Source organism: Sinohyriopsis cumingii, chromosome 2 (assembly GCF_028554795.1).
Source record: "Sinohyriopsis cumingii isolate HCF-2022 chromosome 2, ASM2855479v2, whole genome shotgun sequence".
NCBI lineage: Eukaryota > Metazoa > Mollusca > Bivalvia > Unionida > Unionidae > Sinohyriopsis > Sinohyriopsis cumingii.
In genome coordinates this window covers 9,180,910-9,208,543 of record NC_142962.1, presented here as the reverse complement: position 1 = coordinate 9,208,543, position 27,634 = coordinate 9,180,910, and the positions used below count along the sequence as shown (strand labels likewise).

Sequence of the window (27,634 nt, the reverse complement as noted above, 5' to 3'; positions counted from 1 at the left end):
TTTTGGGCTTGCCTGTGGAGTTGAGAGAAAGGATTTACCGAGAGCTGGTGAAAATACAAGTGAAACGTAAAGAACAATTGCATCCGTTACGTCACCAGATCTTTAACCACTGGTACCTGAATGGTATAAGAGAACTGATTCGTCAGAAATTCTTTCAATGGTCAGACATTGTTCAACACTTTGAGGTCGCTAATGATCGACATGTTCATAATTATGGTTACTTCGAGATTCACCTACAGCAATACATTGAGGAAGACAAGGTAAAGGATTACCAACATTTTTTACGTGGAATCTACTTAGCGGAAGAGGAAACTTCTAAACGAACTCTGACGTTTCGGTTACAGTATGCAAGATTTAGATTCCCTACTGGAGCACGAAGATCTCTGGCTAGAAAGTACGTGTATTGCATCCAAAAAAAAAGAGAATATAAAAACAGGCTGCCATGCCACGGTTTATGTCACATGTCATCCAACAGATTCCGTGGAAGGAACTCAATGACCATATTCAAACCGTGGATCATTACCATCAATTATTACAAGAACTGTATCCATTCAATTTAAGACGACAAGTGGTGTGTGTCTTAGTGACTTGTTTTTTGGGATTTCGTTTACCAGCCGATTCTTTGTGGACTCTTTACGATCAGTACTTACCACCTCAATGGCCTTAAATGGTCACGAAAAACTCCTTTTGCTCAAAGCCTTGCGTTTTCATCTGGATACTTCTCGACCTCAACAGGAAAAAAAGATTCGTCAACTTTTAGCTACCCAAGACGTGTATGACGATGTGTTTGTAGCTTGTGACTTACATCCCCATTGGACAGATGTCCGTGCCTGGAAAGAATGGGGTTTTGAGGCTTGGACCCAAGAAGTGGCTCAGTATGCACGAGAGTTGTTCAAGGAAAAAAGTTACTTTTCAACCCGTGTTAGTGACGGTGCCAGAAGAACCCGTCACCCAGGACAGGACTGTCGTGGACAGACCTGAAAGACCCTTTCGGGAGGACACTTGTGTGACCTTACCCCCTACTAAAGAACTGGTTAGAACATTACCCAAAACATGTTGTACAGACACTTGTGTTTATTCCACGTTCATCGTTATCATGTGCCTTTTATCCTTGTACTTAAGCCTTTGGCTTTTATGTATTTTTGTCTTTAGTATTCATGTTTGAAAAAAAAAACATTCAATAAACGTGTTCTCAAAAAGTATATAAACTCTTGTCTTGTTTGTTTTCGTGTCACAAGTGACATTTCTCACACCATGGCTACCTCTACTGTCTCTGCTCCCTCTTCCTCTACTGTCAAAGTCATCGACGAACACTTAGATCGTGCCAGTTGGGAGGCTTTGTATCTTCGCCATCCCTTTAACATGCTCATTGCTGGACCTAGTGGTTCTGGCAAAACCGAATTCGTCAAACGTTTGATCGAACATAAACATCATTTGATCGATCGACCTCCTCAACGGATCGTGTGGTGTTACAAAGAGTGGCAATCGGCGTACAACCTCTTGCGAGAAAGTCAAGGCGATTCCATCGTGTTTTGTGGAAGGCATTCCTAAAGAAGACGACGGCATCGTCTCTGACTCCCGTCAAACCCATTTGGTCATTTTCGACGACATGTTAGGAGAAGACGAAGAAGAAATTAAATTGTGGTTTACGCGCAAAGGGCATCACCGTAATGCCAGTGTCGTTTACATCACCCAAAATTTGTTTCAACAAAGTAAAGCCCATCGCACCATCAGTCTCAATGCGCATTACGTGGTCTTGTTTAAAAGCCCTCGAGATAAATTGCAAGTGCAAGTCTTAGCCAAACAGTTAGGAACGCCTTGGCTAACTCAGGCGTACGACGATGCCACTCAAACGCCACACGCCTATTTACTCGTCGATTTGAAACCTACGACCCCCGAGGATTTGCGATTTCGTACCCACTTGTTTCACCACTGGTGCCAAGACGGAGGGCCTGTCCTGTACACGTCTCCGTCCTTGACTTCATTTCACTCCCCATAAAAAAAATCTATAAAAACATCAGACCCTTTTTCGTCTGTCTCACACAGTGTGAACATGACGTCCCTTCAGTCGCATCTTCCCGTCAAATTGATTCGTGCCTTGTATGGCATCAGTCGAGAAAAAAATCCACTAACACGAGCTCGTGTCTTAGAAGCTAGTCTCAAAGAAGTCTTACGATGGTTCACGGTGACGGCACGTCAAATACTCCAAGGAATCATTCAGATTCCTCATCAAACCCAACGCTTTTTCGATCGAAACAAAGTCGCTTTGGTCCAACTGGCCGATCCCCGCATCGACACTCAAACCAAAAAACAAATCATTTTGAAACCTGGAGGGAGCGGTACTCTAGGAGGGGTCATCATTCGCTCACTCTTAAGATGGGATCCTAATGCCCCCAAAGTTATCCCCAAGACAAAAGTCCAACGAAGCCCCAAGAAGAAAAAGAAAAAGACCAGGTCCCCAAGAAGAATAACTTCTCCAGTGGCAGGACCCTCCTCTTACCAGACACCACCACACCGGAAAAAGAAAAGAAGCCCCAGAAAAAGAAACAGAGAAAAAGTCCTCAGAAAAAGAAAAGTCCACAGAAGAAAACTAGTCGCAAGAGAGGCACTTCGGCCAGGACGCAACCTTACACTCGCAAACCACGACCTGCCACAGCTGTGACTGTGTCTCCGGCAGCCTGACGTTTGTCCACTTCTCCGTTGATGTCACCAGGAACTGAAGAGTACTTGGAGACGTTGATCACACCAAGAACTTCTCCGTTGATGACCCCCAAAAGAACTTCCCCAGTGGCAGGACCCTCCCATTTAGCGGCAGTGGCTGCTGCTCACAAAGTACCTTCTCCCAAAATCAAAGTCCAAGAAAGATCGGGCATGTTACAAAGTTTATTGGATTTGTCCAAGCAAGAACTGGCTCGATTTAGTCCGTTGCGTACCCCTGCACGACGTGTCATGCCTGTCCTCAAACTGATACGACGTAAAGACAATCAGTGGCGACGCGTTCCAGTATAAAAAGACCTGTGACCAAGTCGGGGTATCAGTGAACTTGTAATAGATGTCACCTCCAAGAAGCCACAAAAGAAAGAGACAAAGGCAGACGCGTCATCCGACAAAGCGCATAGCCAAGCATCGACGTTACCCTAAGAAAAGACACAGTCGTTCCAAGAAAAAGAGGCGTCAACAAAGGGGAGGATTCCTTGGCGATTTTGGGAAAAACATTGTCACCTTTATGACAAAGCGATAGTCCCAAAAAAAAAGATAAAAGGGTGTGTGTTAAGTCATCGACGTTAGTGTCTGTTTGGTGAATGTCCCGGAACCCACAAGCAAAGATGTCACCCTCCAGAAAACCCCAAGGAAAGAAAAGGAAAGGACTACCACCACGTTTAGCCAAACATGGCGACATGTTATCTGTCCTGTCCAAAGCTTCTCCACCCCTACGAAAAAAACTCATTCAAACGGCCTCCAAAGAGGTCATCGATACCGTGTGCGAATGTTGTTTGAACGTTTTGAAAGGCACCAGAAACAATGCTTAGGCAAACATCGTCACGTTCTTCGGAAAATGGTTCAAAAGAAAATTCCCATTCGTCAAAAAAAGAAGATGTTGGTCCAACGTGGAGGCATTTTACCTCTCTTGTTAGGCCCGATACTGAAAGGAGTCTTGGGAACCATGTTGGGAGGACTGGTGGGAGCAAGATAAAAAGGCCCTCGGAAGTCCCAAGATCTCATAATTCACCCCTGACAACCCCATGGAAGGACGAAAACTAGCTTTAGTGCCTTACAAACGATGGATGGAATACCATCGGTGGCAAGAACAACGCACCCCGCATTTACCTCCCAATCCCAATTTGAGCGAGATGTCCCAGTTACAACACGAATTGCAATCCTTGATGGATCGCCAAGATTTGTCCGAAACAGAAAAATCGCAAAAGTACGGTCAACTCTTGCAAAGACTGCAACTCTTTCACCAGAAAGCTTTAGACGAAACAGCTTTACCCACTCTAAAAGATTTTAAGACCTTGATGAAAAGTCCAGCACCATCATCATCATCATTACCACCACCACCACCACCACTACTGTCATCCCCAACGGTCACCAGAGATGCTGCCCCACGAAGACCTGAGGAAGAAGAGATGCGCGAAGTGTTTCAAACACCGTCAGCAGCTCCCATTTCGAGTAAGATTGCAGCATCCTTGTTGACCCCGTCCCCCCCACCCCAACGAGAAGAAATGAAAGCTTGGGTTAAAAAGATGATGTCCACGCCTCCTTCGACAGAAGTGAAAAAGAAAGAAGGGAAACCAGAAGCGAAAAAAGAAAAGAAAACCAAAGCCATTCCATTGCCACCTCCACCACCACCACCACCACTACCTTCGACTTCTACTCCCGTAGCCCATCGGACACGTAAATCCGTTTCCAAACCACCCTTTCGACCCACCCAAAGTAGCATCACCGAAGAGTGGGTGACTTATTAACACACCAACCAACACAAAAATATGGAAAAAGTTTTAGCCAGCATTTACTACGATCCCTCGCATTCTGCAGGTTACGCAGGAGTTCAAAAATTGTATCGTGCTGCCAAAACACGACTGAAAAGTCTCCGTTTACCTCAAGTGCAACGATGGTTACAAGAACAAGCTACCTACACTTTACACAAACCCATTCGACGCAAGTTTGCCAGAAGTCGCACCCGAGTGGAAGGCATCGATCATCAATGGCAAGCCGATTTAGCCGATGTCTCTCATTTGGCCAGCTACAGTCGTGGTTACAAATATTTGTTTTGTGTCATCGACGTCTTTTCCAAATTTGCCTGGGTCGTGCCCTTGACTTCCAAATCGAGCAACGAGTTAGTGCGAGCCCTGCAACGGGTGTTGAAACAAAGCGGTCGTCACCCTCTTCGATGGCAAACGGACAAAGGCACCGAATTTCTGAACCAAGCTTTCCAAAAAGAATTAAAGAAACGTGACATTCATTTTTTTACCACCGAGAATCCCGAAACCAAAGCCAGCATCGTGGAACGTTTTCAACGCACGTTGAAAGAACGCATGTGGAAATATTTTACGCATCACCACACTCTGAAGTACATCGACATCTTACCGCACCTGGTGCAAGCGTACAACCAATCTTACCATCGAAGCATCGGACGTGCCCCGCAAGACGTGACTCCCGACAACGAAGTGCTGGTGTTTGAGCGCCTGTTCGGTACGTCCCCGACGAGGGCTGTCCCCAAGAAAAGTGGAGAGTTGGCCGTAGGAGATTGGGTGCGCATTGGCAAAACCAAACGCACTTTTGACAAAGGTTACTTACCTAACTGGACGACCGAATTGTTTCGCGTCACTGGACGAGTGCATGGTCGTCATCCTACCGTCTATAAATTGGAAGACATGAACGGAGAAGTACTCAAAGGAACGTTTTATTTGCCCGAGTTATAACGTGTCACCAAAAAAGAAGACGACGTGTACGACATCGAAAGCATTCTCGAACGCAGAACCCGTAAAGTGGGCAAACGACGTGTCAAAGAAGTCAAAGTACGTTGGAAAGGATATCCACCCAGTTTCGATTCTTGGATCGACGCTTCGCAAGTCATCGACTATAAAAAGAAGAAGTGACCATCATGCCCTTTCACACAGCAGACGCAGCTACGTCGACCACTCCTTCTTCACCTAGTTCTTCTGTGCAAGATTTACAAAAACAACCCTTGTGGGTGTGGTGTGGAGAACGTGTGCCTAAAGCGCAAATCGTCTTTTTCTGCTAAATCTTCGTGGTGTATTGTGTCATCGGGGCAGCCATTGCCAATTTGAGTTTGGAACAAGGAGACAAACAATTGTGGACCATTTTATTGAGCAGTTGCATCGGTTACCTGCTTCCCAATCCCTCCCTGAAATTCTCCTCGAACGGGAACGTTGTGTCCAGTGCCAGTGCCAGTCACCACTCCAACAACAACAACCACAACCAGAACCCCATTTTGGGCGGAGACACGCCTCTGACATCCACTAACCCCTCGGACAGCCACAGAACTCTGGAATTATGAGTCACGAAAACCAATTTTACTTAACCTTACCCAGTGACAGTTCCATGGAGGTGTTTCCCAATAACACGTTGTGCTGTTACACGGCCAAATTACCTCAGGCCATCCCCTTAGATCACGAAGCCCATTGGGAAGTGGCTTTAGTAGAAATGATTCACCCGACCCAAGTCCTCAATGTCGTTGCCAGTCAAAATAAATTTGAGGTGGAAGTTTATGACGAACAAATACAACAGTGGATGGATACCCATAGCAAATATGAAAAGAAAAACCCTAACAAAGAAAATCCAAAGTGGACCGACTATCAGTTGTTCATTCCCCCAGGCTATTATTTTAGTGGTCAACATTTGGTCAGCACCATAGCCACCAAGTTTAATGGCGTGTTTGGGGAAGCTTTTAAGAATGTCAAGAACAAAACTGTCACCCTGGAATACCACAAGACAGCTCGTCGCTTCCTGATGAAATTTCCTGAGGGGGTTAAAATCATGGGTTTCTATTTTTATGATGAATTGTTTGACATGTTGGGCGGTGACATAAAGATGAGGAAGAAAGTAGAACAACAAACACCCCAAAAAACCGTCATTTACAACAACGAGTCTTTTAGCCAGTATTTTCGTACCCCGGTAGAACTGAACCAAGGACTGAATTTGATGTTTGTGTATTCCGATGTGGTGGAATACAACGTGGTTGGACACACCTCCGTACCGTTACTGCGTGTCATTCCTTTCAAAGTGGATTCTGCTGCAAACGCTGACGAGGAAGGTGGAAACACTTACCACGTCCACCGCGAATTTGTCCATCCTCACTATTTGCCGGTCAGCAAGTCGTATTTGGACACGGTCAACACTACTATAAAAGGAGATTTGGGACAAAATATTCCATTCACCAAAGGAAAAGTCACGGTGAAACTCCATTTTCGAAAACGGTTCTCTCACGATTCGTAAGTCATGTATCCAGTGTACCGAGGGGTTGCTCGACAACGAGGACACGGTTTAGGAGATATGTTAAAATCGGCCTTTCGTTCTGTGGCCCCGGTGTTGAAACCGATGGTGACACGCGGATTGCACGCCTTGAAAGATGCGGAACTGACACAAGGCAAAGAATTTCTCCAAAATGTCATCATCGACAAACAAAACCCTAAAGAAGCCTTCATGAGGGCAGGCAAAAATGTCTTGCTGCAAACGGGCAAAGACATTTTGGGCCGACGAGACACACCTATAAATGCCCTGCACGCTACCGAGTCAGGCATTCAGCAAGGACAAGGCAGAAAGAGACGACGAAGAAAACACCCTTTCACTAGACTTCAAGCTAGAAAGGCCAAGAAAAGAAGAACCGTTCGAGACTTAGACGTTTTTGATTATTGAGACACAGAAAAAATGATGCACCGGGAGTCTTGCGCTTGTTCCAAGACGGAACTGGATCTGTTTGCCATGCCCCCCACCATGATGACCATGCAAGAATCCCAGTGGGTGGAATTTCATCCCGTCTCCTCTTTGACGGATTCCGCTCCCATCGAGTTTGAAATCAAAGGACAGCCCGAAGATTACATCGATATGAATAGCAGTTACCTGTACTTGAAAGTCAAAGTAACCGAAGCGAACAACGATACCCTAGACAATACTGATGCAGTAGCTCCCGTCAACAATTTCGTGCATTCCTTGTTTAGCGAAGTGGACTTGTACTTGAATAACAAACTGGTCAGCAGCAGCATGGATACTTACCCTTATCGAGCGTACCTGGAAAATCTCTTGACGTATGGAAAAAACGCCAAGGACAGTCATCTGGATGCTTGCGTGGTATGGAGACCTGACCCAGCGACTAAGTTCAACACTATTGTACTTGCTGCGGATGCTTCACATTCAAAGGGATTTGTAGAACGACGAGCGAAAATTGCTGGAAGTCGTAGTTTAGAACTGATGGATCGCTTGCATTTGGACATGTGGTTACAAGAAAAGTATTTGCTGAACGGGGTGGATGTCCGCCTGAGACTGAATCGCATAAGTGCTGCTTTCCATTTGATGGCTGCTGCTGATGCCACTTACAAAACCATCATCCAAGAAGCCAGACTCTACGTGCGTCGTGTGGAAGTGTTACCTAAAGTAGGTAACGACATCAGTCAGACATTGAGCAGAACAACCGCCAAGTATCCGATCCGACGTGTGGAAGTGAAAACGTTCACCATTCCTACTGGACAGCGATCCATGATCCAAGATCATCTGTTCCAAGGACAGTTACCCAAGCGTTTGATTGTTGGTATCGTCAAGAATTCAGCTTTCAATGGTGTCTATAACGAAAATCCTTTTGAGTTTCAACATTACAAAGTGTCCAAGATCGAAGTCAGTCGCGACGGCAAGACCTTGTGTACCCAACCTTTCGAACCTGTCTTTCATAACGATAGGACTAAGTCGAATTACTTGAGATCGTACTTGTCCCTGTACGAAGCCACCGGACAGTTAGGAACCAACACCAGTCACGGCATTACGTACGACGATTATGACGGAGGCTATGCTTTGTGGGCTTTTGATTTCACTCCAGACCAGGGCAGCGACGAGGGACATTTCCACCCTATAAAATCCGGCCAGATTCGTGTGGAAATTCAGTTTAAAGACCGAGACCCTGATGAAACGGTGAACGTCATCCTGTATGCAGAATTCGATAATGCCATAGAAATCAACAGTTTGAGAGAAGTCATCCGGAATTGATCAAGAAAAATTGTTATGGATGTCAAAACGATCATCCCAGTCAAATTCAACACGATAAATGCCTGATGTTGAGTCAAGAAGAAAAATTGAACGAGTATCTGGACGAAACTTGGAGTCTCATCTCAAACAAAGACGTGTTGCACCAGTGGTATAAAGACTTGCGTGAACATTTTTGTCCACCATTAACCACTCAAGAGATCCATCGTATCGAAGCTCTCCTGAATCAGAGTGAGGAAACAAAACGAATAACCGTTTATTCGTCAGACATTTTCAAGCAAAAAGTCAGGATCGAATTGACAACTTATTATTACCTGTGAAGAAGAAGAAAAAAAGCACACACAAATCAATGGATACCTGGGAACTTTATTACCTTTTGAACCACAGTTCGTATACGGCTTCTTGGAATCCTGTCGTCTGTGCTAAAGATGAACTCCCTCATCGCAAACCTAAAGACCATCAAGCTTACGTGATCAACACGGACGACAGTCATCTCCCAGGAACCCACTGGGTAGCCGTTTACTTTCCTCAAGAAGGATGTGTGGAATATTTCGATTCGTACGGATTGCCCCCTTTGGAAGACGATATCATTGACTTTATGAGAAGAAATGCTCAAACCACGTGAAATTACAAGGCACAGATTCCTTGGTGTGTGGACAGTACTGTGTGCATTTTCTGCATCATCGCAGCCTGGGCTATTCTTTAGAACATTTAGTGACTCATTTTGATCCTCGTTCTTCTGCTAGAAACGATGTGAAAGTAGATCGATGGTTTTGTGACCATTATGCTTATCTTTTGTCTCAAGCTAGGAAACGTAGTGTCCATCAATGGCCTAATGATTTCCAACAGTGGAAATCACAATTTCATTCACAACGTTGTCAGCCCTGTTTAAAGTAGATTGTCCATTGAGAAAAAATGTTAGTGATTAGAAAAAATTGTTTGATGTTATAGTGTTGGATTATTGTTTAAAATATGTTAGAATTGTTGTTGGTTAGTGTTAAGTGATTTTTGAATAAAAATGTTGTGTTTTGAAAAAAAATGCCTTTGTGGTTTGTTTAGCTATAAGAATGTTGGATTGATGCTCTTTCATTTCTTACTATCCCTCTCATGACACTCACTGAACGTTGCGACTAGAAAACCGTGTGGGGGATGTTTTCCTTCACGTCCGCGCTTTGACTTTAAGAACCGGGGTTGTTTCCAGTCTAACCATCCATTGTCGACTCATCCTCCTACGAAGATGTGCTCCAAACTAGCTAAGCTCAACGAAGCCTACGTGAATTTGCATAGGGTCAGACACAGTCTGATACCGAAGCCAGAAGAAATAGAGAATGTGAGAATGTTAAAAATCACTGAAGACCTGATAGAAGAGCTCTTCAGAGAAGAAATGAACAGGGAAAAAGAAGAATGGACAGAGAAGTACAGACTTCAGAGACAGCAGCAACAGCAGCAACAACAGCAACAGCAGCAACAACCTGAAGCTGACAGAGGCTTTGTCGATTGTCGTATCGACACCAAAGAGTTCTTCTTCTCTTTCCGAAGAAGCAGACCTATCGCCAGAAAGTCTATCCTCAGAGGACATCGCATTCTTAGAAACTAAAAAAGAATGCCATAGCAAACAAAAAAACAGCCCTTTTCAGGGCTACCCAATACTCTAGAAAAGAAATAACGATCAATTTGCCAATGTGTGTAGGTAGAGTAGTGTGAAAATAAACACTAACTCTTTTATAAAAAATTGTGAGGGTATGTGTTTGTGTGTTTGTGTTTGTAAGTGATCAAGTAAGTTGGTATGGATAGTAGATTAAAATGATGTTTGTTTTTTTGGCTGTTAGAGGTGTATATTTGGGGTTAGATTGGATTGATTTGGGTATGTGGATAGTCTATTGAAGTGATTTATTAAAAATTTAACAATAGTGATGGGTAGCATAAAAAAGTGAGTGAGTGTTTCTTTTAGGTCCGCGCGTTGTTGTTGTTTTTTTTGGTCATGATCTAGGTAAGATCAATTTTATGTTATTAGGGGGATGTTTTCCTTCACGTCCGCGCTTTCACTATAAATTGAAACTCGCTAGGCAGTCTAGCTACCCTTGTTGATTGATCAACACAGCCAGAAGAATGAATAGCAGAATAGTGAAACTGTTAGAACTCCAGATGCACCTGGAATATGCCAGGCGCATAGTAAATGAACTATCAGCGGAGGCTATCGTAGAAGAAGCAAGAATAAAGAACGAAGAGGAGAGAAGACAGAGGGAAGAGGAAGAAAAAAAACTAGAAGAGAGGATGTCATACAATATTCCCGAGACAGAGGATTGGGGTGCTGAAGCGAATCATCCCGCCTCTGCACTCTCAAGACAAAAAGTAAAAAGAGACTGGAGTCAAAGATGCGTGTGCGGCGCCAGGCCTGGAAGGTGCAACCATTAGATAGGTGCATCTGGAGTTAAAAAAAACAGCCCTTTTAAGGGCTACCCAATACTCTAGAAAAGAAATAACTATCGATTTGCCAATGTGTGTAGGTAGAGTAGTGTGAATATAAACACTAACTCTTTATTAATAGTGGAAGTGTATGTGTTTGTGTGTTTGTGTTTGTAAATGCTGAAGTAAGTTTGTGTGTTTGTGTTGGTGTTTGTAAATGCTGAAGTAAGTTTGTGTGAATAGTAGATTATGGGTTTATTTATTGATTCTTAGCGTATGTAGAGAGTATAGTTAGGGTTATATTATATGAAATGAGAAAGTAGGGGGATGTTTTCCTTCACGTCCGCGCGTTGTTGGGTCATGATCTAGGTAAGATCAATTTTATGTTTTAGGGGGATGTTTTCCTTCACGTACGCGCTTTCAGTATAAAACTAACAGTGTTGGCCATTGGAACCCATTCTACGGAATAAGCAAACAAGAAGATGCCAGCAGCTTCAGCTTTATACAACGATCTTATGGGAAGTTGGTATTGGATGGTGGATGGATTGAGTGTAGTAGAAAGGGTTGAACAGGAATGGAGGTATGCAGTGACAAAAGACTTCGTCTCAAGACAAGTAACCAGCCTCCACTTATCCGTAAATATTGTAAAAGAAATGATAGAGGATGAGGAGAAGAGAATCAGAGGTTTAATTAACCCACCGTATGTCAAAGTGGGTAAGTTAAAAGAAGCGATAGATCATGTGACGAGTGCAAGGTGCTTTCTAGAAGACATTGTAGAATGGATAGATTGGTGTTTCGCGAAGTGGGGGTTAGAAAAACTTAAGAAAGCTGAAGAACTAATGAGGAATGTGCTGACCGAAGAGGTCAAGAAGATCAAAGAAAAGTGGTCAAAGGAAAGAAAAGAAGAAGAAAATAGAAAAAAAAGGGATGAATTCGAAAAACTGAACACAAACTGGATGAAAATCCAAGAGAAGTTCCGGGCCATGGGCCACCCGGACTGGCTGCCGGAAACAGAAAAGAAAAAGAAGAAAGGAATGATGGACAAAATAAGAGGATGTGGAAGAAGTTAAGAAGTTAAAAGAAGAAGAAGAAAAACCCAAAGGCCCTTTTCAGGGCCCCATATTTCTCGAAAAGAGATAGCCTTTCCATTGCCTACCCCTTTTTTAAAATTTAAATTTAAAAAAAAAAAAAAAAAAAAATCCCATATTCAATTCCCCTTGACGCTAGACAGTCCCACAATTTATTCCCATGTTAAATTCCCCTTGACGCTAGATTGTCCCACGATTTATTCCCATGTTAAATTCCCCTTGACGCTAGATTGTCCCACGATTTTTCTCCATGTTAATTTTCCATTGACGCTAGATTGTCCCAAGGGGGTCTGTAATGCTAATTTCCATTGACGCTAGGGAATCCCCTTTCACTACTAGTATTGCCCGCCATAAAGTTTCGCAAACATAACCGTTTTTCTGTTTTATTTATTTGTCTTGTCTATGTTTTGTATTTGCCTTTGAAAAAGACTTATTAAAGAGTCTAAAGCATCCAGGCTACTTGGATATTAGTTTCACACCTATCTTAATCAATCCCTGACACACGTGAACCCTTGATGGATCCAGTGCACTTGAAAGGATTGTTATTTGCCATATGATTTGTAGTCTTTATATATATATATATATATATATATATATATATATAGAGAGAGAGAGAGAGAGAGAGAGAGAGAGAGAGAGAGAGAGTTACTGAAGAGATCTGGATGACGTTTATTTCATTAATGGCTTGTTAACCCTCTTTTCTCGCTTTCTGTATTATATTTAGTTACTGTCATCTATCAATTATAAATTCGGATTTACTGAGTAAATACATGTACTACTACTACTACTTCTACTACTACTACTACTACTACTACTACTACTAATAATAATAATAATAATAATAATAATAATAATAAACACTTATAGCCAAACCATTTTTTGGAGCCTTTTGATTTGCATATAGATAGTTCTGCTCCTCAATGTTTTCGTTTTTGGAAACGTTCCTTGGAGTATTTTATAATGCATACAATGCAGAATAACCCACGTATCAGTATCATCTGGATTCTTGTTAAGTATGTATACCATCGTAATTCTCTACTGAACAAATTCAAATTAGATTTAACAAGTTTAAGTTCAGTTGATCAGTTGAAATAATGTCAGTTTTTATGTATCTGTAAGACACACCTAACCAAAGATAATATATATATATATATATATATATATATATATATATATATATATATATATATATATATATATATATATAGATAGATAGATAGATAGATAGATAGATCGCAAACAAAATATAAACTGTTTCATTTCTTTAGGAGCTCCAACGTATGCAGTTAAGGACCAGTCCATCCGATGACTTTGTGAAAATTCTTGCGGGACTGGAGATGCTTATATCGAGAACAATACAAACTCTATTCGTCAATTTCTTTGGGTGAGATGATTTTCTTTTAACTACAGAAGTCACGCTAGTTGATCTATTATACGATTTGTAAATGTAAAGGAAGTAAATGTATATTAGTCATCCACGTGACTAACATCGACCCTTCTGATTAAAATAGACCCGACTGTTGGGAAAAGGCATACTGTGTGGTTATAAATTCGTTTTGCTTAGCGTATTTTGTTTCGTATCTTCTCATTTATTTGTTCCCACAATTTATTACTATTTGGCATACGAAACAGGATTTCAAGATGGCAGTAAAGTCTCTTAAAAGCTGTTCGGTATCATGTTCTACAACGTTTCGGACGTGTACCATTCGAATCGTTATAAAATCATTCCAATAATAATGTATGTACAACATTTCTCTTTAGGTGTATTCAATAAGTAGCATATACTCCTCATTGGTTTTAAATGTTGGGATAGTTTTCGATTTACATTACAACTTAGCAATACTATGGTGGAATCAAAAACAAAACATATTCAACTTTATGTGCTTAATCAAAATATTCCAATTTAAATCTAACGTTATTCTGATTAAGTACAATATTTGTATCAGTCGAATCGTTATGGATCGAATTTATAAACTGTACTTGATCTTCACGTAGTGCTGAAAATTTAGCCAAAATAAAACGTTGTATGCGTAACGCCATAATTCATGAAATTTATTTTGTACGCAGCATAATACATAGCTAATATTCCTCTGTTGATTATAATTCAAAAATCTGATCATTATTAAAGGAGTCAGTATGTTTATTTATATCTGAATGTAGGACATTAGTTTTCACTTGGAAATTCCTAAACTTGTGGACAACTTTAAATATTTTAGAAAGAATACTGGCCTACATCCTGGCTCTATTATTGTGTCTTAGATTTTAAAACCAGTGTTGTTAATTGAAATATTAGTCATTCATACCTCAACATTCAAAGTGGAATCACTCTTATTGTTGTGTTCAGTTTTCAATTTGGGTGGATTTATTTATTTAAACTATTCATTGTAATTGCAAAGTGCTCATTAATACTTCTTGGTCAAAATGGTTAATTTATAATTATAGTAAATTCAGTCAATTACATTTTGAATTATATTATTGTGATACATGAAAAGACTGTTAACACGTCGTCACATCCTCGGCCTTTGGCAAAATAGTAGAATCGTGTACATCAATACATTCATTACTGGAATTCATTTGGGACACTGCTTCTGATAGGACGTTTAGGATTATTTTTAGATTTAATTCACAATATTGTAAATTCTTTTAAAATGTTAAATTTATATTCAAGAGAAAAAATTATTTGTTGAAAATGTTTTTAAAAAATGTTGGTTTTCTCTCTTTTCTGTTACTTGGTTTAAGACCATAAAATGGAAACAAATTTTAAACTGGTCTGGCCAAACTTCCTTTAAACCTATTTAGAATATATCAATGTCAACAAATTATGATCTTTAAATGACCGGTAAATCTCCATATTTTCATGAAATATTTTTGAACATATTTAAATTGTTTGAAACAGATAAATAAACATTTATATTCTCTTGTATTATTTTACTGTATCTACATTTGATCACACTTTGATCGCATCAAGACTTGTAAACAAGTAAACTTTATCGGGTGATACAGCAATTGTTGATTTTCTGATGAATGCCATAAATATTTATATCAACGCTCTAAAAAAGTTTAATGCAATGTCGCCTTTTTCCATTAAGTTATTTTATGTTCTATATTGGCCAGCAGGAGTGAGACAATTATAATTATTGAGCGAACCATTTTCATACGGATTTAAATTGTACAAATGGGACATCACTCCCATGAACTACAAAGAATTAACGTTCATAAATGCATGCACGAACACATACATGCATACCTACCTACCTACCTACCTACCTACCTACATACATACATTCAGATGACAAAAAAACACCATATGCATGCCGAATTATGCAGTATATGTTTCAAAACAAGATTCCGTACAACCTTTTATCTTTTCGTGCAGATGGATAAAGAATTTGATGGGAGAGTCAGTGGTCAACATTGAATCAAAACTGTCCTTGCTCTCGTTATCGAAGGAGAAACTAACTGAACTTAAAGCGAAAACAGAAACGCTTCTGGAAGACACAAAAATGAAACTTGAGAGTGTAAGGATTTGTGCGCGTGTATGTGTGTATATTCTCTCACTATTTATCACAATATAAATGACCTGATATTCCGAATCTGTTTGGAAAAAACTGTACAAAAGTATCCGTTCCTGTAATTTATTGCAGTTTTAATCTGAGTGTCAAAGTCGACACCATAATGTTTGATGATGCATTTGATCCTCTGAGAAATGGTACGTAGAGCACCTGAATTCGCAGACGATTTTTATTAATTTAACCACTTGACACAATCTCAGTCTGGCAGAATCTTTATCAGCATGAAAAGATCGTCAAATATTCTTGCCACTGCTAAATTTTGTATAACATTTGTTGATTACAAAATGAAAGATTCTAACAGAAACAAGTAATTTTTCACTGAATAATTATTAGACGCCTATCGTTGGATTAATTAATCCATATAGTTAATTATCTTTTAAATCATATCGAAGTTTATATTTATTGTGAATTGCTACTTTAAAAATAATACATTATGTGAAAATTTCTACTGCATACTAGATGAAAGTTTTAATTCGAACTTCACCTAATTACGATTTCATTTTCTTGGGTTCTTATTCAGTTCAAGAAAATCTTGAAATCCTTGTGATATCTTTAAATTACATTCAAAGTGAAGTGACATTCATGGAACATTATACAAAGTACTGTAGATTGGTGTGAAGTCAGACATTTATGGAACTGTTGTTCATGTGGCTTTTGGTAGACAAATATGATATATAAAGTATTAGTGTGATTAATAATTAAGTGTTTGAAGTTATTTTACATATCCATGTATCAAGATATTTACCTAAAATTAGCATCCATAAGACCTCTTGGGATTATAAAGTTATTTCTGTGTCTAACTGAAAAGACTGTAAAAAATCGCAATATTGTTGTACCTTAATACCCTGCACTATGGAATGTAAATTCTATTTAGGGAGTAGATTTTGTAGGTTTATAGTGTGCAAGTAGGTGGTGTGAACACTGATGCCACATAAAACATTATGAAATACATGCTTAATCCAATTTATTCAATAACTTGACAAAAACAATAGTATGTTATAAAAATTTGGGGACCAAATTTTGCTGGGCCGGAGGGACATATTATAGGGCTAAACTTAGTTATTTCAGGTGCTATGTTATTTATATTAGTTTTAGAAGGAAATATATATTTGTGTATAAATTTTCTAAATTCTCTACATAAATTTAATAACAGTATGTCTATGATAGAGGAGTAACTCTACAGTCACTGTTAGATTTAGAGGCAGAGATTTGGGGTCAATACTAGGTTACCAGCAGCTATTCAAATGCTATGGTGTCAAGTTACAGTCCAGAGAAATTGAAACAAAGGAGTCAGTAGGACAGTTGGAAGATGTGTTTGTAAAGCTAATTAAAATCAATTATAGCAAGTTTGCCATAATACTTAAACATTAAAATTAGTGACCATTTGAAGGGAAATTTGAATCTCTTTTAGTAGGTATAAAGTGCTTAAAATAGAGTTGGGTAGTTATAGTTTAATTTTGAAGTAATTTGTTCAAGAGGATAAAGTTTACAAGTAATTTCATACTCAAAATAATATTTTTGTAAATTCTAACACACAGCATCAGTGGGAAAAGTGTGTGTGGAGAGTACATATATGGCTTTATTTTGGATTACAAGATTTAGATTCTGTGCATTTTGATATGTAGATTAGAGTTACATAAAGGGTCTGCACCTAACACAATCAGACCAGAATATTAGTTTAGAATAGGTCTTCAGGGAATGTTTTCTCTGAAGTCCGCTAGGATTGTTTAAATAACCAGGTCAAGCATAGTGCAGGGAGTCAGCATGAAGAACTAGGGGCAACATACTTCATTAAAGGTAGAAAAAGAAGAAACCCTCTTGCTTGTGACTAATTCCCCATAGCGCAGTAACATCAGAAAGGCGCTACTACATATATCTCATGTTAAAAATGACAAATACAAATAGCAGATCCTAGTGATGCTAGATAATTATCTCACGTTTTGCTAAATTTTATTTGGATAAAATAGTTCTAAACGATAGAACATTGAAATTAGGTACAAGCCTGGTATTTTTCAATATTCAGTGATAAATAAATGTATGGGGCTATTTCGTCAAATGATTGTGTAAAGCCCTTTAAACTTATATTAACGTGTTGCTATTATTAGGGTGTAAACACATCAATTTCAAACACACATGGCACAAGAAGCTTGAAACGAGTTTAGTAGCGAGCTGGATGTAAACTAATATTACTATGCAGTATATTGTTCCTGGTATATTATCAAAGTTAAAAAAAATTGAGCCTTCGTAATGAAGGCTTCTCTTGAGAAAATTTCAATATTTTTATAAATGTATGGGTCCGATTCATTGAAATAAAAGTGCATTTATTTGTCTAACTTCCATTTGTCAGGTAAAGTTTAGTTTTAATTTCATTTGCCATAGATATGCTTCGAGGGCCATTATAAAGTTTTGCTTTTTTGAATTTAGAGATGATAGGGTCCAAAAAGATTTGAAGTATTCATTTTTATTATAATCGTCATTAATAATAATAATAATAATAATAATAATAATAATATTATTATTATTATTATTATTATTATTAGAACTCCAAGAAAATAGAAACGTTGGTTGATACAACAAAGGCTGAAATCATTCAAGATCTCCGAAATCATTTGAACAGTTTAGAGGTGTACCGAAATATTCGTGACTGGCGAAATATCAGTCGGAAAACAAATTCTGAAGCTGTTCCGGAACGAATCCATAAGCTGATATTAAAGTGGGCAGAGAACAATGAAGGATTGCTGAAGAAAGGGGTAGCAGTTATTAATACAGAATGCAGGCAACTTGCCGATGACATTCAAACATGTTTTCTTTCCATCGAAGAAATAAAAATAGATTTTTTCTCTGAGCGGAACAATGAGGTAAAGATGGGGGCGTTAACAAAAGCGGTTGATAGAGCTCTGGGTTCCGAAGCCTCAGGAATTGCCTTTTCCATAATTAAAATTTTAATTAATCCACTGGGAATCATTGGGAGCGTCCTTATGGCCTTTTCAATGTACGAGTCTCGAAGAAGGACTGAACTGAATAAACTGTGTTTAGAGACATTGGATATGTTTTTAAACAGCGAAATACTAGAAAATCTAATCATTATTATATTCGAAAGACCATGTAAGGAATGGATTACGCAGTTCAGGAGTACTAAGCAAAATAAAATAGCATCAATACAGAAACTTCTACATGACCAGTCTTTTGATTTGCAATGTGAGACAGATCATTTGTCTGCACTGGGCTCTCTTTTTAACAAAGTCAACATTTGTTTAATACAATTGAAGAAAATAGATGTTGAATATTACAGAGATGATAGTATTTCCTGCGAATGCTTGTCTATAGACAGTTCCTCTTTCTCCACAACTGAAATGTTCCATTTGCATGCTATTGCCAACCTCCATCAGGAAAAGAGACTTACATTGCGTGTGATTCATCGAGCCTATTCAGTTTACCATCTTCAGGAAATACAAAAGCTGAAGTAAGTTTTGTGGCATCCTCTCTCTGTGTCTCTGTCTGTCTGTCTCTCTGTCTGTCTCTCTCTCTCTCTATCTATCTATCTATCTATCTATCTATCTATCTATCTATCTATCTATCTATATATATATATATATGGGGTGTGTGTGTGTGTGTATGTGTGTGTGTAGTATCATGTATAATTGATTTACCACGAAATGAATGAAGTTTCCTTTTAATGAACTATTTCTACAATCAATATATCAAAGATACAGCGCTCATACTATACATATATTGTATTCATATCACATTAAATATGCATTCTTTCCTTTTGAATGAAGTTAATATAGACTACAGCAAACTGTTTTGAAGAAGGGAATACATTTTTCGCATCCAATCCCAGTGGGTCTGCTACAATATATAATTTTGTGCCTTTTGTGAGTATTTACAGCCTTCTTTGTAAGTTGATAAAATGCTTTTTTTCTTTTTTTTTGAGGTTCTATTTTCATTCATATTGATGAAATGAATATTGGACACATTTATGACTTGAACATAGACGGTTTAATGACGAAAGCAGAGCACTGCATATATAGCATGGTTAGCTCTTTGAGCACTGTACGCACATTCATCCACGTACCGATGAGTATTGAAACTAGTGAGAAACATAAACTAAGTTTCACGACTAACCAACAAGAGATAATTCAAAACATTAAATGCATTTAGATCTGATCTAAGTCGTTATTATGCTTTAATTAACACCGTTATGAACCATAAAATTGTTTATTCCCTGAATCTTTATTTCCCCAAATGAGTTTGTTTGATTGTAACTCTTACCATCCTTCATAAATTTATAAACATCGTCGCATACTACAGGTGAAACAGGTGAAAATCCATTACTCTCGTTTATGTGAAGATTTTCACCACTATCCCAGCTACAATAGTCGATCCATCGAACGATCGATCGAGAGTGTTACATATTTTGTTTATTATTTCTCCAGTTTGTTCCATATATATATATATATATATATATATATATATATATATATATATATATATATATATATATATATATATATATATATATATATAAGTTTAGAATTTTGCTGTGTACACATTTTTAATTTCTTTACTGTCTTGATGCTTCTCACCTATAGAAGTTGAAAGCGAAATATACAATACGATCAGCTTCTCTGAGATAGGGATGATTTCCTAATTAAAAATAACACTTAGATATCTATTTCTCAGGAAAATTTACATTTTAACAGGGAAATGAAGCATGAAAATTTTATTACTCCCGAAGGAGTTGTATTTTCAACATCCATTCATGAAGACGAAATGGCCTGTGGATGTTCTGTTGATTCATTGAGGGTTCTTATACCGAAGTCTATCGGTGATTTAGAAATGTATGTCTTCACCAATCCAAGTGTACAGGGTTGTTACTCGGGAGAATCGTCTGAGAACTTCTTCAAAAAGATGACAACAGGAATAGTGAAAGGATTGTCGTATGTGCATGAAATGGGGTTCGTCCACGGTCACCTTCAGCTTTCATCCATCTTGGTGAGTGAGATACTAGTAGGTTAGACAATGCTTTTGAAAGTAATGGAATGCTTATTTCACTCTGGGAATTATACAGAAGGTATTTTACTATCAAATACAGAAAGAATACGGATTCGTCACAAATAGTAAATGTTAAAAAGACGCGTCAAATTTCGAAGCAGAGTGAATCGAAAATTTATTGAGCATACATGAATTTCGGTACCTGTTTTTTGCAAACTTAATTTAAACTACACTTTATTATTAACAGCATCCCCATAAAAGAAAGATTAGGGTGAATGTATTTCTACAAAAGGTCTGAAAGCTTCCTGGAAATAATAATTTATTAGGATTTACGAGAAAAGTCCAAGAAAGCTTATTATTTACAAAAAAGAAAGAAATATCAGCACAGATTTGAAGCAAAATACTGTCCCTACCTACATGTTATTGCATATATTTTATAGTGTCCCCAAACGTTAAAGAAACTCAGCCAACCACCGTTATAAACATACTGATTTTAATACTAATAGTCAATATAAATCATATAAAAATGTACATTTTTTCCCAAGAATTTTTTTGATTATATCAAATATGTAATACTGCTCAATTGTAAAGACCTAAATGAACCGAGCGATCCAAATGCATCTATTGTACTACCAGTTTGTTACTCAACATGTTCTTGATGACAAGGAAACACCATTTAAAACGGCTATTGTGATTCCCTTTGATCTGAAGTAGTGTAATGGATATGAAGAATTACAATGGCTTTTGAATTATCCTCCTTCGAATTAAAATCTTTACTTGTAAACACCTCTGGTTTATATCAAGGGATATGGGACAATATATGTTTTAATGCGTATGCTAATCGAACATTCTTATTTTTGCTACATTCTATACAAGGAAAACTTTTAGCGTATCCATATATTTTTCCACTGAATGATATCTCTTTCTCTATTTTGTCTTTCTACGTTAATGTAAGTATTTGTGTCCACAAGATGTGCGAATGTACAACAATATAAGCAATGCGTATGCTTATTTAAATACAGATTTGATTTAAATTTGATTGCCGTGCAGGAAAAATCTGAGTGACTGAGAGAATAAGAAAAATGGAGCGCTGAAAAAACTATTATATAATATTTGCAACTAATATTGTCCATATAAAGGTTAAATTAAGCATTTTCTTCTCAGTTCAAATTATAATAACCAGATTATATTATGTAATTACCATATGCAATAAATTGTCACAGTTACAGTTGAAAAGACGATGCAAGACATAGATCGTGTCACTTATATTTGCTCTTTTTTAAATGATTTTTGGTTTCTTCGTTTTCTCACTGAAGTACAAGCTTAAACGTGTCTGCAATTAACCTTTTTTAGCAAGTCATACAGTCAATCAATGAACCTTTTAACGTTATTTGTTCTATTTTTTTTATGAAATTGAAGAACTGCTCCAAAATTGGTAGCTTGATATGAAGTCTGTAAAAGAAATCGCTCGTTGCTAATATAATTTTCATCTGTTGTGAACGTTTTCAGTCTTAATTTTTAGAAAAGGTGAAGTATGATTGACATTGTTACATTATTGTTGATTTCCTGACAGATAATCATCGGACTTTATATTTAAACAGAACCGGTCACTCTGACGCAGTAACTCTTAAAATTCTAAGTTTCATTTTCGCTTTTGAAAATACAATAGGTCTGAATAAAACTATCAATTCAGCTATCAAATTATATAATTGGTATATCTTTTAATAAAGTTATACATATTTATCACGCCTTTATCAGCGAATGGTTTGATTTATCAAAACTATACTGATGCACAGCAAAGCTGTTCAAGAAAATGATGTAACAAGCGTTTGAATTATACGAGATTGCTTATATGTTATGTTTATTATTGGATATTTTTTGTGCTTTTATATTATCAAACGTCCGAAATTCCGTTAGTCGGATGATTATTTAAGAACGAGTTATGCCATGGTTTAAACGTGATACATGATGCAAGACCATGACATTCTTCTTAAATATATCTGGCTTCGCGAACACACAATTAGGTTTCATGCACCGGTTAGCTAAGCTCACAGTTATGTATATCCCATGGTATCTAGTAAAGAACTATAGCGGATTAGATTGCTTTTACAGTATAAAGGTTGTTAGTGTTTTATTGAAATGATCATTTTCCAATGTTATTTGTGGTCGTGTATATCATATGAAATTATGGAACTGTGATAATTCCAATGAATGTTATTTGTGGTCGTGTATATCATATCACATTATGGAACTGTGATAATTCCAATGAATGTTATTTGTGGTTGTGTATATCATATCACATTATGGAACTGTGATAATTCCAATGAATGTTATTTGTGGTCGTGTATATCATATCACATTATGGAACTGTGATAATTCCAATGAATGTTATTTGTGGTTGTGTATATCATATCACATTATGGAACTGTGATAATTCCAATGAATGTTATTTGTGGTTGTGTATATCATATCACATTATGGAACTGTGATAATTCCAATGAATGTTATTTGTGGTCGTGTATATCATATCACATTATGGAACTGTGATAATTCCAATGAATGTTATTTGTGGTTGTGTATATCATATCACATTATGGAACTGTGATAATTCCAATGAATGTTATTTGTGGTTGTGTATATCATATCACATTATGGAACTGTGATAATTCCAATGAATGTTATTTGTGGTCGTGTATATCATATCACATTATGGAACTGTGATAATTCCAATGAATGTTATTTGTGGTCGTGTATATCATATCACATTATGGAACTGTGATAATTCCAGTGAATGTTATTTGTGGTCGTGTATATCATATCAAATTATGGAACTGTGATAATTCCAATGAATGTATTAGTAACTGAACTTGTCTCTTTATCTTGTAGCTTGATGATGACATGAATCCAAAGCTGTGTGATATAAACATTCTGCCCTCGCTTCAAAACAGAGATCACAGTCTATGCATATTCCACACTGCTCCCGAAGTCATCAGGGGGGAAAAGTATGGTCCAAAGGCAGATATATATAGCTTAGGAATCCTTCTATGGGAGTTATGGTACGGCCGACATACCCCACCGGGTATGACTCTGACTGAAACCAGTGTGTGCAATGGAGAAAGACCCACATTTGAAGAGAAGTACCCAAAACAATCTTGGATTAATCTGATGCAGTCATGTTGGATAGATTCTCCAGAACGACGTCTATCGGCTATAACGTGTGTTCAGGAGTCTTTAAATGTCGTTTGAAATCTGATGACTCTTGAACCGCACAAAATAAAGAATTACAAATTGAGAAATAGAAAGACAATTAGTTTGGTTCATGGTGATTGCTACATACATTCCCATTGCTTATCCAGGGTGATGTCAATCTAAGCATGCAGTGTGAGGTCATCCACTTTTACGTTTTTGAATACAAAGCAGCACAGCAGCAATTGGTCTACATGTGATTTTATTTAATTAAAATGAAATGTACTGGATAAGACACATATTGAAATCAAATTGCATATTTTGTATTAGCTAAAATATGTACTGTTCAATGTATTGATTTGAGTGTATAATGTAAGATGCATTACTCTTTTCATTACTCTCGAATGCATATTACAAAGTTAAATATTTATTTTAGTACAGTTATCTTATTTACAAAGAATGTATGCCATGAACATTGAGTGAAGATATCATGTCCATCCATTTTTTCTAATTTAACTCTTAACTGCTCAGGTGGACATTTTACCTGGTTTCCTTGTTTTCCTTTTTAAACATGTAGTTTAATATGGTCTTATGAACTTTCGTAGCACATAGCCCTCGCTTCGTGTTTATTCAGTAACTTCAGTGATGGACAAGTGAGTCGTAAGTTAGTTGGAAATAGTTTACGTCGTATTTGTAGTGATCGGAGAACTGGACAAAATAAAACCGTTGATAAATTTAATACGTCAAAGAAACGACGATAACTAAAGCTTTTCTGTAGTAAGAATGTGGATAAAGTCATTATGATTCCAGTAACTATTTGAAAAATAAAAAAATGACTATCAGCTTATTTTTCATTTAAGGATAAAGAACTGTTTTGATAGTAAAGTGTCCATAATACTTTCTTGTCTACAATACACCTATCAGATATTTGTTAATACTTTGGAAGACATAGGTCATATTTATGGGGTTTATTGATCTTTTAAAAGTATATCCACATGAAAGATTTTCAGGTTCTGTGAAATCATCAAATACCATTGCCTGAATATGATATGTTTTTATCTTTGTATGTGGAACGTGGAATAAAGGGGAAAAACATTTACAACATTTTTTTTTATCTTTCAACAAAAAAAACAAAACAATTAACATGCAAACTGTATTATGACCCTTGTAAGTAAATTGTTTAGATATAGAGGTCTTTCTAAATTAATGCATCTTTTTAGGAAAATAGATTTAAAAAAATTAAAGTCTTATAATTTAAAGACGCATTGATCTTCTGTTAAATATCAAAATGAGCTGCTGTTATAGTCTTGCAAATCAATACTAGCAACAAACTTTGAATGGTACCGCTATACCCGAAGATGTTTCCAGTTCTTTCATCTGCAACCATATTAGCGCAACTTTAACAAGACGGGACTTTTATTGTGTATTGGTTTCGCCTCCATGTAATGCTAAGGAGAATAATTATACATGATTATCTTATGACTGATAATGATGATGATAACTGCATTAATAAAAGTGTACATTGTATAGTTTTCACACTAAGTAAATCATTTCCTTACATAGCTGAAATATCCACACAACACATAAAACGAACATTTCTAGCACACAGGTACATGTAGCGTTGCACTTTAGAATAACTAGCATGTGGTACTTATTATTATATATTGACCGTAATAGATTTATTGCGCAAGTTTCAAAACTGTTTTGTAACAATGAAACATTTGCATGCTTTGGTGTAATCTATATACGTATATATATATATATATATATATATATATATATATATATATATATATATATATATATATATCCTACATGATAGTTACATGCATCATTGATTGCTGTTATTTATATGACTGTTCAATTTAATTGAAGCAATGATTCTCTATGCCGCACTATTATAAAGGCTTAAGATATATATCTGTCTAGCGTACACACACACACACACACACACACACACACACACACATGCACGCTAATAATAATTATTTTATCGGTTTTAGTATTTATCACTTAGCGCTTCATCTTCCAGTTTTGAAGATTTTACACAAATCGTTTATGGTCCGTTCTACTTTTGTTCAGTGTTCGTTCTACTTTCGTTTGCCGTTCATGTAATGTTCATTTATTATTAAGAGTGCATTTCAAAGGAAAAATATACATGTTTCAGTTTCTGAGCTTCTACGCATGTATATATATACTTCTGTGATGAAACAGCATATGCGCTTGCAAATATAATTTATTATATAAGAAAGTGACATTGTTTATTGTAAGCAAAAATGAATATACTTTAGGTATGCAGACATTCTTTTATATATTTAAACAGCCTCCCATACATACACTTTGTAATTTAATATTATATGATACATTTAGATGAAAAGAATATAAAGTTAATAAGACGGTATGCAAAAAATACAAGGAAAAACAATTGAGGTGCGATATGGCTAGCTGTTATAAAGTACTTATCATACAGAATCAGATAGATGAATGTACATTAGTTGAAAGGATAACTGCTTGGATACACATGTAATACATCTATCAATACATTCGATCTTTATAAATAAAAATGATTGTTGCAGATATATTATAATTTGAAATTTGTATTGCATAATTTGCTTATGTTTTTTTAATAAACATTGTAGTAGATAATACACTTATTATCCCGTACATGACATGATTTATAAACATAGTAAAGCATCATTGACAATGTTTAACACATGTAGAAGTTTCCAAATATTTTTGAATGTTGTTACCGTTGAATTTCATTGTGTAATGAGTAGATGTCAGACCAAAAAATGTGGAAAACAGCGCACAGAAAAGATTTAAAATATTTCTTTGACTTCAGAATCTTGAAATTTAACTTGCATTCAGTTTTTATTGATACAAATGGAGGACTGTCTTCAGCAACCAAAGAATTTCATAAATGTTGAAGATGACTAACAGTTTGAAATCCGTCGTGTAAATGAATTCCTAATGATAACGATGCTGGACAGAATATGTTCTTCAATTAAGTGTTATAGCAGGGTAATAGTTGAGCTAATCAGACTCTATTTTATAATCCCGAATACTCTCATTGCAATTTACTAAGATATGCCTGACAAACTAGGATTTCTTACAATTATATTAATTACTTCTTTAATTCTTATATATCAACAATTACCTGCCCAATTCATTATAAATCAAATTGCAAGGGCTTTTTTTATCATGTGGCCAATTATTATAATCCTGCTTAGATATTGTTCAGTTTGTTTGCGTTCTCCTCGAAGTTCGAATACACGAGGATCAAATTCATTTAGTTTGCTTTTTGAGTGCTTTACACTGTTAAAGTCATATGCTATTGTACCATCATAGTCACACTGTGGCAGTACAGATATCGTAATGTACGTAAATGTCAACATCATCAATATATGAAAGGTAAACACCACTAGAGCTTCAATATAAAATGGACTGACAACGGATTTATCTTGACTTATGTTATAGTGTAACAAAGAGATTTTTATTTTGCACGCCTTGTACCAGAAACTAGGCCATATACATTTGAAATGGAATGATTACCAAATTTTCAAATGTGTTTATATATGTACAAAACTGATACAGTGATGGGTAACTGTGGTTCACTTATGTCAACAACTATTCTAGAAATCCAGTGACATCAAGTGTATTGTAAGATATCTT

At 36.9% G+C, this 27,634-nt stretch overlaps 1 protein-coding gene across 2 annotated transcripts in view; it reads left to right on the top strand.

The window, feature by feature from the left end:
* Positions 1–27,634, top strand: part of LOC149804320 (uncharacterized) — a 175,004-nt gene that overhangs the window by 146,345 nt on the left and 1,025 nt on the right. For both annotated transcript variants that reach the window (XM_089938762.1, XM_089938755.1), the window contains 5 exons: positions 13,478–13,593; positions 15,586–15,727; positions 18,322–19,244; positions 20,485–20,776; positions 23,663–27,634. The exon at positions 23,663–27,634 is cut by the window's right edge and continues 1,025 nt beyond it. In XM_089938762.1, coding sequence (XP_089794888.1) covers positions 13,478–13,593; positions 15,586–15,727; positions 18,322–19,244; positions 20,485–20,776; positions 23,663–24,022 — 1,833 coding nt within the window. In that variant the 3' untranslated portion in view covers positions 24,023–27,634. The remainder of the gene's footprint in view (positions 1–13,477; positions 13,594–15,585; positions 15,728–18,321; positions 19,245–20,484; positions 20,777–23,662) is intronic.